General features: G+C 46.7%; 1 protein-coding gene across 1 annotated transcript in view; it reads right to left on the reverse strand.

Annotated features, from left to right (window-relative positions):
- Window positions 1-14,075, reverse strand: part of stx1a (syntaxin 1A (brain)) — a 102,180-nt gene that overhangs the window by 73,421 nt on the left and 14,684 nt on the right. The window contains exons 2-3 of the mRNA XM_069184133.1: window positions 9,517-9,594; window positions 889-988 (exon numbers count right to left, since the gene is read on the reverse strand). Of these exons, the coding sequence (XP_069040234.1) occupies window positions 889-988; window positions 9,517-9,594 (178 nt within the window). The remainder of the gene's footprint in view (window positions 1-888; window positions 989-9,516; window positions 9,595-14,075) is intronic.

The raw sequence follows: 14,075 nt of genomic DNA on the forward strand, positions 1-14,075 counted from the left end.
AATCAATCTCTTCCAATAGAGCACTGACATGTAAAAATGAGCATTAGCATTTATACAGTTGCAACTGTGAGTATTACATGCAAAACCAGGACAGATACAAACACATAACTGCTTCCTTAGCTTTATGCATCCTGCAGGGCCTGATGCAGACAGGCATGCAGAAGGCTGGTACAGTGTATGTATAATGTGTCATGGAGGTACTGGGAGATACTGGACAATTAAGAACATTGGAACAGCAGCACATGAGAGGCCTCTCAGTACTCATTGGGTTAGTCACATGGCCAGGACTGGTCATACTGGACTGGATAACTCTCACACAGAAAAGGGCCAAGTAGATCAGCCAAACTGGACCTGCGTGACTAAGAAGGATGGGAGGAAACTGAACAACATGGTAGAAAACGGATGTACATGCAGACTCCTCACAGAGCTGAATTCATGTGGAATTTTAATTACTCCAGATTATGCAAGGCCAGGGTGTACAGTAAGTTTAGCCAAGATCCCAAGGTTAATAGCCCAACAACTACAAACAGCACTATGAGATCCAGTAACCAGGACCTGGGTTCAACATCCCATTAGAAGGACAGCACCTCGTACCTGTCCCAGTAGTGGGACCCTGGTCTGATTATTCTAGTCCAGAGGCAAGAGCGCCACCTACTGGTCATCCAACACTACTTACTGACCAAGACTGAGCTTCTGAGATGGACGATATCAGGCACCCAGAAGGAAAACATCAGCTATTTAGGTAAGACCCCTTATCATAGTAACATTGCAACAGGCTTCAGAGTGACGTTTCAGAGAAACCAGTTCTGCACAAGATGTCCCTGCAACCTTCCCACAGACGTGGGCCGAGTTCCCCCTCCCTCAGCCTCAAGCGCAGGAGCCTCTTACTTTCATCAGGGTTGGGGGCGGCGAGGATGGCGCTGTGTTTCCGCTTCACCTCCTCCACCTTCTCAGACAGCGTGTCGATGAATCCCCGGATCTCCTCCACCTGCACAGACACAAGAGCCGCGTGTCAAACACCCTGCCGCGCACCGCCAGCCCCGCCCTCCTGAGTCCCCCCTTGGCCAGCGTCACAACGCTCAAGACATCCTGTCGACCTTGGATGAGTTCACCTTTGTTGTGGATTGAGTCCCGGAAATGCAACTTCACAACAGCAAGGTCAAAGTCCTTTCTGTTTTTAGACCTTACCCAGTCTTAGGAAAGCCACTCACTCCAAGAGCGAGTTCGGCTCAGAGATCCAGGCGCTGCGCGTTCAAACCTGGTGCGCGTCACTAGCGGACTGTGACTGAGATCGGCCAAGCAGAAACACACACAGTTGGCCCAGAGCTGGGACTGGCTGGACAAGGCTCTTGCCTCCCAGGGTAACAGTGACCCCCATGACGTCCCAAGCATCTTGAGGATTAAGGGGACACTACTGAGGAGTGCAGCCCTCCTCTGATTTAACGTGATGCTGCAGAGTGTGGGATATACAGTATCAAACCGTTCCAAGGTGCAATGAGTTGGTGGGTTGGAGGAGCTGGGCTGCCCTACCTCATTCTTCCTGTGTGCGTGTCAGCACTCTGGGACAAGATGTGAAAGACACAACTGGAGACTCCAGACTGAGTGGGTAATCTCTGGTGAGTCCAAGCAGATAAAAAGTGACCACTGTCCACTGATCTCTTGTGAAAGACAAGATTACACAGACCAGTTACAGGAGTCTCAGTGATCCACAGAGTACAAAACAGCAACACACCAGTTGAAAAGGTAAAAATAATTTTCCAGTTATAAAACACACACGTATGCTAAAAGAGTACAGTCAAAATATAGTGCATGACAAAGAAATCTCACCTGGTGAAACAAACCCTTTTTTAATTTAATGAGACCTGTACAATACAGATGCATCAAAGTAAGCGATCAATTTCCTTCTTATTTTAAAACACAGGGGAGCTGTCAGCTGTTGTCTTGAGAACAAGCCCCAGGGTGAGCCCAGTTAATTGAAGAGGTTTGTGTGGAAGCCACAAAAATCCACCAGCTGCACATTTAGTGACAATACTCTGTTGTTTCATTAAACCCACAGCTACATTTTGCCAGTTTAAAAATAAAAACATTTTAGAAGACCGTGATTTTTAGAACAACTCCAGTGATAGCTCATGAGCAATGGCTCGTCTGTTAGAATGAATGCATACAGTATACACTACCCTGAGTCTTGGAAAAACCGTCTCAAGGGCAGTCGTGGGAAAGAGCTGTATGAGTTTGAATTACTAGTAGCAGCACTCACTCATTAGCAAGAATGCTTCCCACAACAGGGCCTTTCCAGAAAGGAAAGTATAGGTACTGCAAATGCTGTCTTAGAAATGTTTTTATGATTTGGGCACTGCCAAGTTGTGCACACGGTTAAGTTAAACGTTTTATCATTTTAATAAACAGTGCAAGTTTGTTCTACAATATTTAATTGCTTCTTCATGTTCTGTGCACCTGGGATCTGTCAGTAAATACATTTACCAGTGCTTGCAATCAGCACCTCTGACACATGGCAAGAGAATCTGAAGCAGGGAGACAGATGTGCAGCTTTCTCACATCTGGATGAGACCTGCACTCTCCCTCCTGGCACAACTGTCTGAATTGTCAATATCTTGTCCCATCCAGTCTACTGTTCACATGTTCCATTCCCTGTCTTAATCATCCATTATCTCTTTAATTGTCTGGTGATTGAATCCACATTTTTAATATACTAGTAATTGGCTTGCTTCCAATCGCTGAATTAGGATGCTATGGAATTTCCAGGGCTGCGATATTAGTCTCCTGGATGGAACAGATGTGCACAGCGAGCAGCTTGATGATCGGAGCAGGACTGGGGCTGAGGGACGCCGAGTGGAGAGAGGTGAGAGGGCTCCATCGCAAAGCAACTTCTGCCACTCATTCTTGGGCTTCAGCAGGTTTACAGTCTGGTGAAAAAGTAAGTACGCCCCCGGAAGCTTTTATGGTTTAACTTCCATCCATTGTCTAACCACCTCTTCTAATTCAAGGGAGCTGGAAAGAACCGAAGCACATCAGTCTCCACGAACTGCTCCCCCCAGACCAGCTATTTAACGTCTGATCCCATCATAGCTTAGCTTGCCGATTTCTACAAGAGAACTGCAGAGGACCCAAAACAGCTCGATGGCTTTTACAGATACAGATTACAGTTTGTTAGAATCAGAAATGGAAGCTTATGAACCACTGAGGGTTCTGGAGAACAAGGAGGTCGGTCCGTTGGCATTTATCAAGCTCTGTGTACAAACTGCTGGATCACTTAGGATGGAAGATGGTTATTTGTTTAAAGTCATCTGACTGTATGTCAAAGTCATGAAACCCCTGTTGGGCTTTAAGACCTACTGCAGCATGTGAATGGGACTAATTTGTAAGTGAACAGAAATACTGTACTTCCTCTGTTACAAATAACATTGGGATGTTTGTCTATGGTGAAGACTGATACCCAGTGCTGGGCAATGATCACAGCTTGACCACACTGTCACCCTAAACACATCTGGAGAGGCAGAACTCTCAGCCACCTGTCATCTCCATCTGTCACAGGAGATTTCATCCTTTTCCTTTGAATTCAGGTCCCAGGGTGACCTTTAAACATCATTGTGCACTTCGTCAGCCTTAGTGTGGCTCTGCTTGACACGTCCATTCAGAGATCAGCCCCAGAAAGACCTTACAATTGATTACCAATGTTCACTTACAAGCGCCATATTTCACCCACATGGTCATCAGCCTTTGTCTTGTCACCACCTCCTTGTTTAAACAGTGTGGACTGGAGAGATTATCTGGACCACATGACCTCAGGGCTCTGATTCATCACCATTACTCACTCCTCCAGTGGGAAGGACCTGCTCAGTAATTAAAGGAGAAAAACGCCAGGCAGAAATAAGAACTCATTTGTGTTCCTGTGAAAGTGACTTCCAGGGATTGGCTCTTAATTTACAGATTGTGAAAAATAAGAGTATTACGCATTTTTTTTGGAATGATCAGAATCATTATTACATTAGCCTGTGACAGAAGGACGTCCTGTCCAGGCTGTACCCTGCTTTGTGGGTCCTGTCCAGGGTGTACCCTGCTTTGCCACCTTTGCTTGCCAGGATAGGCTCTGGCTCCCCTACGAGCCTGAATACGTCAGTTAGAAAATGGATGGTATGGTGTAAGTTATGACTACTTTAGTATAATTAATTGTTTTTCACAGAAAGGAACAAAGAAACTGCTGCGATTTTACCCAGAATTAAAATCTGAGAAAATGTGTGACATCATGGTTTCTAAACCTCTTCCTGATTTTTAAGAACTCCTGAATGCCCTGCGATCATTTCGCCCTTCTCTAAAAAGAGATTTTCAATCTTGAGAATTGGAAAGAAGCAGCGGACCCCCCCGATGTGTCTTTTATTACATTTCTTAATTAGAACTCCCCTCGGTGCGATGTGTTACTAACCGTGCTCACCTGCAGGAAAGCAGGGGCTCAGGAGGTCATTCCCCAGTTGTAGTGCTGTTGCATTTCTGGGGAAAACAGGTCTCACTAATGCGATTAACTGTAATTTACACCTCTTGCTTTTTATAAGGCAGGTTAAAGCTGCAGAAAGTTTTGATGGCAGGACTTCATTTTGCATTAGAGATGCCACCACAAGCTGACCCCTTTGGCTTTCACCCCGCGCACGGGGACCTGATAAAACACTGAAATAAGAGCAGGGCAGATTCAGCGCAAATCTGATAAAGAATGCCAAAATGCACTCAGTGGGATAGCTCACAGTGGAGATGACGATGTGACTCTGAATACCATTAACACTGCTCCTCCACTCACACTCACAGGCAATCTTGTGAATTTCCCTTCTTGTGTTAGATTTCAGAGCTTGTCAGCAGGTTGGGAATTCTCTGCCTTTTTAGATTGGGAATATTGTTACTGACCCTGTGGGATTTCATTGACATGCTGGAAAACCCCCCAAAGATGATGGTGAGTACGTTAATATCTAAATGGACTTTTCTGAAACAAAAAGAGTACATGTACTCTATATGAATGTAATTACAAATACATCAAAAGATTTATAGTTAAAAAAAACTGAGTGTCGTTTCTCTAAAACTTCTTCATGTTCTATTTTTATAGGATTTCTGTAGGATTTTTTTTCTTTTTGAAAAAACTGAAATGCTTTGTGAAATTCTGCATTTATGGAATAAAACAGCACCGTTTGCTGTGTGAGCTGCACTCTTCAATGCTGTGCATGGCTATCAGAGATGATATCACAGTGTAGACCCAATCAGACGTGCTCCGTGTGCTGTCATCGCGATATCCGGCTCCTCGAAGCTCTAATGGGAGCCCAGAGGCGTTTGAGTCAGCACAGGTTGAACTGTGTAATCCACACAGCATAGGCTGGAGCTTGGGTCATGTCCCGCCAGCGAACGATACCAGTGGAAAGTTGGGATTAGCCAGTCTGGACTCTCAAGGCCTTTCATCAGACTTGACTGTGACGTCCTGGGTCCCTGTGTGCTTGCAGTGACATCAGTAAAAGGTTCCCCAGCTGCTCTGTTACACATTATGAAGCCTGCAAACAGGCACTGGAGCAGCAGCGACTCTATACAGAAAACGGGACCAGAGACAGTTCCATAGAGCTAAAGAGTCGGAGAAAAACAGAAATGTGGCACACAGGAGCTTCAGGTGTCTGAGGACAAAAGTGCCCAGTCCTGATGAGAATGTGGAGTCCCTGAGTACACCAGGAACACCCCTGATGGGATTCGGCGGCCCCTAAGACCAAGAGAGTGAGCATGATGGTCCAACTGTCTCTTCTGTGTTTCTGTGTCCCGCACTCTGATACACTCTGGTCAAAATGTTAGGAAACCCCACCAAACAGCAATTTGGGTCTCTCCAGCTTGTACAGTACAGCAAGACCAGCTGGAACAAGATAAATATGTCACAAGCGAGATTTTGACAACTTGCAGCCCTGATCTCATCCCAATCGTTGAAGAGCACTGCCTTGAGTTGCTGTTGTGTTGAGAGTCATGATGGGCGGAGCTGGTTCCCAAGTCTGGTATCCTGGGATTAACCTGGCCAGGTAAACTTTCAGGAAACTGAAAGAGCTCTCATGGTCACCAGACCAGCCACACATTGCCCACTACCTGAGTGCGATAACGGAGGAAATACAATTGCCACGTGTAACTGCCTTATTTTACAGAGCAGCAACGATGAAGCAGGAAGCTGAAAGCTCTAGAAGATTTGTATAATTAAAATAGTGCCTGGTATGACTTACCACACACACCTCCATAATTTCCATCAGCTCATCATAAACACGATTTATTACAGCAGCCTTCCATAAATCTGGAGGCCCTGTGGCCTCAGCCGCCTGCCAGGCCTATAAAAATACTTATCAATGAATCTCCTGCACCTCACTCATGGCCCCTCCTGCCTTCTCTCTCCAGCTCACACCTCCCCCCAGTGCCTTTCGCACCGTCCTGCTCACAGTGTCAGCAGCCACGCTTGCAGACTGCAAACCCCCAGTGGGCCAGCGCTCTGAGGGCGACCCTGCCAGCTGGCGATTCGGGCCCGACGTCAAAGTAAACGCTGAGAGACGCCACCTGTCCCACCGTCACGCACTCCAGCTGCAGATCCCAGGTTCAAGCTAAGACAACGCCCTGCAACGGCACAGCGGCTCAGAGGCTGGGGACAGAGCTGCGGCGGATTTTTACACCTGTCCTCCACGTGTTGGGCCACGCAGCTCTTCTGTAGTCTCCTGCAAGGCCTCCAGATATGGACACATTCGTCTCTGCTGCCTTTGGGACACTTTTCGGGAAAGGCTTGCTGAAGCAATCTGTAACACTGGTTTGTGAAAGGGCTGGTAATGCAGCGATGCATTCATAGAGCAATTACATAACATGTCATATTCTGCGGCCCCAACATACAATTCCCCATCACAAATAATTACATCTCACAGGGCTGCAACATTCATTATCTGCATGGCTTTAATGATAGGGTACCACACTGAAATCTGTGGGGGTGAAGAGATCTGATCTAAATATTAACAGAGCTCTAAACAAATAAAAGCTTTTGCAAACACATATATAAGCTACAAAAGCCACGTTCCCATCAATACACCCATGCATACACCGAGTGAGAGACAGAGAGCGAATGTAATCCCTGCTCTAACACTCGGATTGACATGCTGGTGCATGCCAACACACTACTCGCTTGCTTGCTGTTCCGTTTACAATGCAGTATCCTTCTCCCTTCTATTACCAGGCTGGCTTGCTGTCACACAGCTATAGAACAAGTGTGATTCGTGACTCAACTGTCTGCAATTACGCTCTGGAGGAGGACAAGAGGAATGTGCAGAATACCCCCCTTGCTCTTGCCTGTTGCTGCTTTCTGGCCTGGCAGGGAGCTGGCGCCATGCTTGGCAGTCCAGAACAAAAGGCTGGGGCATGCTCCTCCAGAGGTTTTCAGGCAACGCGTTGTCATGTGTCACACCCCTCGCCACTGACTGCCCTGCCTGGCGTCATACCTCCGCCGCGCGGCTCGCCGGATCGAGGCCACGACTCCATCACGCCGCTGAAGTGCGGAACACGTTGGCCTGACGTGGGGCTGTGTGCACACACTGGCATGGTGAGTAGAGGTGGATTTGGCCACGGGATCATGTCACCGAATCGAGCTTCCAGCCCTGGCCATCCCTGCTGCAGTGACGTAAGAGTCCATGTGCAGTTTTCCTCAGGGTCTAAGGACAAGATTCCTGCTTGCCTTAGATCTGCTTCTTGCACCGAGATGTTGTAGAAAGAGCCCCACTGAATACTAGTGAAAGTATGCAAAATTGGGAGGAGCCAGTGTCCTGCTCTGGGAAGAGGGGGAGGAGCCAGTGTCCTGCTCTGGGGGGGGGAGGAGGATGCTGGGATAGGAGCTCAGACCAGTGAACACCTTGAGAAGAAGAGCAAAGGAACTCCAGGCGTGGGAAGGTGTTTTTTTCTCACCAATCCACCTTTAAAGTTTTCAAGATTAAATTCATAGCAAAGCTGTGTTCTACACACACGATAGCCTCGTGATGTCTTAACTGGAATTGCCTTTACGTACAGAGACTCGGACTAAACAAACCTGCCTGGGAAACCTGGGAAACCTGCCTTCAGTCTTGAACAACAGCAGTGACAGAAATCGAGAGGGGTGAATTCTTGACCTGTCCCCTGTAAACCATAACACTTTGCTGGTATGAAGAAAATCATGTCTGAATGAGATTCATGGATCAATCAGCTACAAACGCCTTAGAGGGTACATGGGCCAAATGGCCTTCTGTCATTTTTAACTTCTTACTGTATGTTCTTAATCTTTTCTTCCTTCACTGTTCTGTCTTTTTGCCCAACTATCCCCCCTTCTCTTTAGTGCTGCATAAACAATGAACCAGCCTTTTGACTCTGTGAGATCATGGGGGGCTATTTTATGTGTCCTTTTCAACCCTAAATAGCGTATCCTGTCATTTCCAAAATAATAATGGGCAGAGATCTTTCTCTTCAAGAGTGCTGGTCGCTTGCCTGTAGAGCTACAATCCCAGCTATGCACCTGCATCCTGCAAGCACAGGGATCAAACACGAGCTGAATGAAGCAGCAGAAAGATCGGAGGTCAGAGAGCAGGAGAAGATCACTCGCTCAGCTGACACTGGCACCACAGACAAGATCACCGAACCAGCAGCCCATCACTTCACTCCACTTCACAAAACAGGGGCAGAAAGACTGACTGCCTGCTTGCTTATTTGCCGGAGTTATCTAGTCAGTTATGTCTTCTTCTATTCCTGTCTTCATGCAAGCGGACACCTTGCATTTTTCCATCAACAATTTCTGCAGCGAGAAAACAACTGTTGAATTCACAGCAGATCCTTTCAAATCATTGGACTCTGAAGGGGTGGCCTCTGTTTGAGGTAGAATGGAGGAGGACCAGATTTACATGTATGTAGTTTGCTACTCTTCAATCTGTGTGTTACTGACAAAGTTAGGGTGCAGTGGTGTGGAAATGCATTAGACACCCATTGACTTCTGTAGCTCTGATTTTTAACAGATTAAATCATGACGATGGAAGTCAGAATTATGGCAAACTGTCAATAGGAGGAAAACTGTTCAGGTACATTGATGACTGGAATGCACCACAGAGGACACTACTTTATGCAGAAAGAGGAAATGAATACCCAGCCACAAATGGTAAAATGCCCAACTCCTTCCAGAAGGGATTTCTGAAATGGCTAATTAAACTGCAAGAATAAAAGAAAATGGACACACACCACACAAGAGATTTCTCCACAGAGACAGTATAAAAAAACACCAATCTTCTGAATATGAGATTTTCATACACAGCTGTGTTTTTACTGTACCTCTGTGTTAGACTAAATGACCTACACAAGAGGAATTTCGATGAGGTCTGCAAAACAATGTAGTGCACAAGTTTATTTTTTCTACAAAGCTCAGTAAATAACCAGGCAATGGTTTGTTCTCATATATTTAGACGCTGCAGTGCAGTTACTGTGCTTCTGAAAGGAAGCGAAAGGTCTCACCTGTTCGAAGAACTCATCCATGAAGCGGTCTTTATCCAAGCTGACAGCGACTTCATCATCCTCATCACTGTCCTTGCCCTGGAAGTACAAACAGCAATAAGCAATAGTTAAGCCATTAGCATTACCTGATTGATCAGGACAGTGGACTGACATTTGCTTGACCAGTCAGCCACAGAGTGTGGCTTCACAGCTGTCAGCTGACAGCGTCCTTAAACAAAGAACAAAGCTTGCACAGGAGCTGTAATGCCAATCTTGACTAAAGTTTTGAGATGACTTTTTTTTTAAAGTATAGAAAAAAACACCAAAGAGCACTGCTGTAGTTATTTTCAGTTCACAAAGCTCATGCTCAAAATAAATCACTATTTTGGAAACAGCTTTTTTAGTAATGCATCATATTTTGTAGGTAGACAATAATATCAAATGCCAAGCTGATACCAGATTAGGAGGATTGGCAAGCAGAAGAAGAAGCAGATGAAATTCAAACAGATTTAGATCAAATTGGACGAAGACTGGACAAACACCTGACAGATGGTGTTTAATGTAGACAAGTGCCAGACTGTACATACAGGTAGCAAAAACAACCGATATATGCAAATTAGGGAAATGTTGAGCCTACTTACGAGAAAGACTTGGGTGTTTATGTTGACACATCATTTACATCTTCTAGATAATGGGAGGAAGCAATTAAGAAAGCAAACATTTTGGGATATATAGTTGGAAATGTAGAATTCAAATGAAGGGATGTTATGTCCAAAGTGTATAATACACTGGAAAAGGCCTCATTTAGAACACAGTGTACGACTTTGGAAAAGATACAGCTGCTCTAAAATCCAGAAACAAAGAAAGGAAAGTCCTACACTGACAGGCTCAGACCTTGTGAGTCTTGAACAGAGACGATTACAAAGAGGCCTGATACAAGTATTCAAAATCTTCAAGGGCACTGACAAAGTCAACAAAGCAGGGAAACTGATACTAGAGGAACCGAGTGAAAACTATGTGGAAGTGCTTTTAATACACACTTCTTTACACAAAGGGTTGTGGGAGTGTGGATCAAGAGTGGCTTTTTCCAAGGGACAGCTGGATGGGAACCTTGGATCAATTTGCTAACTGCTAATTTGTCTCTTTTCGTTTGAAACTGTTTTTTATGTTCTAAAAGAGGATGAAAACAATTCAAAATAAGAAATTCCAAACCTCCCACATTCCAGCAGGCCCCCAGTAATTAGACTGTGAGTTTGAAGGGCTGGGAGCCACACGGGTTTTATTTGAGATTAGTTTGGGATATAAAGAGGCTCACAGTGGTAGCTGGTATTGGGTGGTTTGTACCTATTGCTGAAATTATTTGATTAAATGTTTTCACAGAGTATTTCTTTCCATCGCAGGTTTGTCCACGTGTCCCCTAAGGGCCAGCAGGCCTGCCACGCTCATCACTGCTTGTCCTTCACGTCCAGCAGCCTGCGTGTCAGAGGGCAGCAGAGAGCCAGCAGGCGGGAGGCGGGGCTACACCCGACACGAGAGACCAGGTCTTCACGGAAAGCCCATCCAGCCGGGGCCACGGGGGAGCCACAGCCTGTCCCAGCAAGCAACGGGTGCGAGGCAGGATACACCCTGGACAGGACGTCAGGCCATCGCAGGGCAGACACACACACTCATACCAGGGCTAACTTTCCCAGAATCCATTTAACCCACCAGCATGTCTGTAGACTCGTGAAGGAAACCGGAGAACATACAAACTCCACGCACCCCAGGTCCGGAATTGAACCCAGGGCCCCAGCACGGTGACCACTGTACCAAAATACTGTAGACACATACAGTAAGTTAAACATCAAGCGTTACACTATCAACACTTTAAGTAAAAAAACGTATCCATGTGGTTGTATTTAGATGACACACGGCACACCGACTGATGTTGCTTGTCAATATGTAAGTCAAGGTGCAAGATGGTAGCTCAAGCTTTTCTTAAACCCCAAGTAGCCCTAAAACAGACGCTCGACACCCATTCCCTTAATAGGTGCAACGATACATCATAGTCCAGTTCTCGTTAGGGCAACTATTGATTCGTCTCACTTGCTTTCAGCATTTACTCCCCACTTCTTCATCTGGCAGGCTGAGCGCAGCAGCGCGGCTCTTCTGTCAGCACGCTAATGGTGAGCATCCCTGTAACGAGGCACCATGAGTAAGAGGGTCTATTGTTACAGGTCTAATGCCTGATGGTAAAAAAAACAATTGCAAACAACAGAGACAGTGAGAGCTATAATATACCCCGTGCGTTCTGCCAAGCACAACTTGAACCTTACTTAATGTTTTTACAGCCACTGCTGAAACACTGCTGAGGGACACATAATGCACTTTTCTGAACTGAGGCCTGTGATATTAATCTAGATCAGCCCAAAGATTAGCACCCTCTGCATCACAGAGGCTAGGACAGGATCGACTACAGATATAATGAGTTTAAGACACTGAGCATGAGCTTAGCACAGCCTACGCCTGCAATCTGCTTGCCTACACAGCGCTGGGGGAGAGAGAAGAGGCTTAACACTGTTGCTGGACACTGGATAATGCATCATCTGGTGGGATCAAGTGTGGATTCCTTGTTGTACAATTTCTAAACAAAAACATCTGTGAGGAGGGTGTGGATTGCACAGATTTTGGTTTCAGGGAAGGATTTCCAATAATGGTATTTATGAGGGGCACTCTAACACTATTGGGGCCGAGTCAGGTTCGATGCTGTTTTTCAGACACTGAGCCTGAAGCCCCTCCCCATACTGTATGTCCTTGGATGTGTCTTTGTTGAATAGTACACCACCTTCCCTGCTGGTTCCCTGTGATGACACTGTGCTTGCAGACAGTCTGACATTCTGCTCTGTTGTAGACATATGGCACAAAGGACAGGCCTGTGCAAACAGGTATCCAGGGCTTGACAGCACCTGTTTATACACTCATACACAACCAAAGCTGAGAGGGAGTTAAATGCATGTGAGAATGCAGCACTTTGCCTTATGAAGGGAGCTACAGGCTAACACACTGTTCGTCTATTGCCAGTATTTTAACTTAATATTTTTTCATTATTTAGTATTATGATTATTTCTCCAGTATACTTGATCTCAAATTAAACAATGCACGTACTGATTGACCCAAGATCTAATCTACACACTTTTCTGTCCTTGTCCTCCTACATTATCAGTTTTCTCACAGCCCACCACAGGCAGACCAGCTACGTGTGGACTCTCAAAGCGCTCAGGAGTCGAGCCTGGTTCATGTCTCCAGCTGACTGTGACTGGGATTCCCCAAGCAGCTGTGCCAATTGACTGAGCGCCATCAAGGGCCGAGGGAGAACTGGCCGGGACTCGGGACTCGGGGAATGAAAGGAAAAGCACAATACTTCATCTTCAGATTTGTAACACCCGCTGTGGCCTTCCTGACAGACACAATGCATGAACAGGGACCAAAGCCCATCTAGAAAAATCAGCTGCTGGAGAGCTCAACAAGGGCTGTCCGATGCCCTCTGGGGCTCCTGATTTATTAGGCTCAGGGCTGTTCACAGCCGCTCCAGAGCGCAAGGACGGCTGAGATGTCTCTTTATTTCTGCAGAAGGCTTGTGAAATGTGAAAGACTGTACTCGAACCGATCTGGAGACGAGCAGATGGCTGCACTGTCTGGAGCTGCCAAGCCATTACCTGTAACGAGCACTAACAGTCCTGCTTACGAGCTGAAAGCAAAGAAGCAGAAGGCCAGCAGGGAGGATGGTTGGCTGGGGTCTGTGCAGTCTGTGGCTTTCCTGGAGAGAGGGTGTTGGGCATGCGATATCAGCAAGTCTTTCTAGGTTCTGATACCTGGTCATAACCTTTAACCTTGGTACTTTCCGCTCCATCCCAGAGCTTGAAATTTTCTCCAACTGTACTGTAGCTGCTTGACAGCACCTGTTTAAACACACGTCTGTCTCCCTGGACCTCCTGACCTCTCCCTCACCACGCTGCCCTGTGTTTTCACTGTGCTCGATGGCACGCCATCAACCCCCCCTGCACAGGCACTGCGCGTCCATCGGGCGCCATCCTCACTGCGCTTTGTCATTTCTATTTTTTCAGTGTCTGTCTCACTGCATTTGAAGAACGTTTGAAAATGCTTCTTAAATGATTCTGAATTAGAAGACACAGGAGCAGATGTTGAGTTGTCACAAGCCAGCCCTTCGTCTGCCCCAGCCCCCGCCCTGTCAGTGAAGATCAGAGGAGTGTGGCAAAGCTCTTGCCCAGAAGGGCCAGGACACTAAAAGGCCCTGGACCTCAGCAGGGCTGAGGAGCGCAGAGCTGCCTCCCTTCCCGGTGCTGTGAGGGCTCAGCGTGGCTCTGCTTGCACCCAGCGGAGTGTGACAGCGCGTCCTGCACAAACGCGGTCACACGTCTTGCCCTGATGCAGCCGTGCTCTCTTGAGCTGATCACTGGGGAGAGTGCAAAGGCTCCTTCCTTTTCCCATTTGATTCGGCTCATCATCCATCTCAGCTCACACAGACGGCAGGGCAGCACGCTAGTTCAGAAAAGACAACCCCTACTCCAGGAAGAACCGCT

The sequence above is a fragment of the Lepisosteus oculatus genome, chromosome 26, assembly GCF_040954835.1.
Source record: "Lepisosteus oculatus isolate fLepOcu1 chromosome 26, fLepOcu1.hap2, whole genome shotgun sequence".
Classification (NCBI taxonomy): Eukaryota; Metazoa; Chordata; class Actinopteri; order Semionotiformes; family Lepisosteidae; genus Lepisosteus; species Lepisosteus oculatus.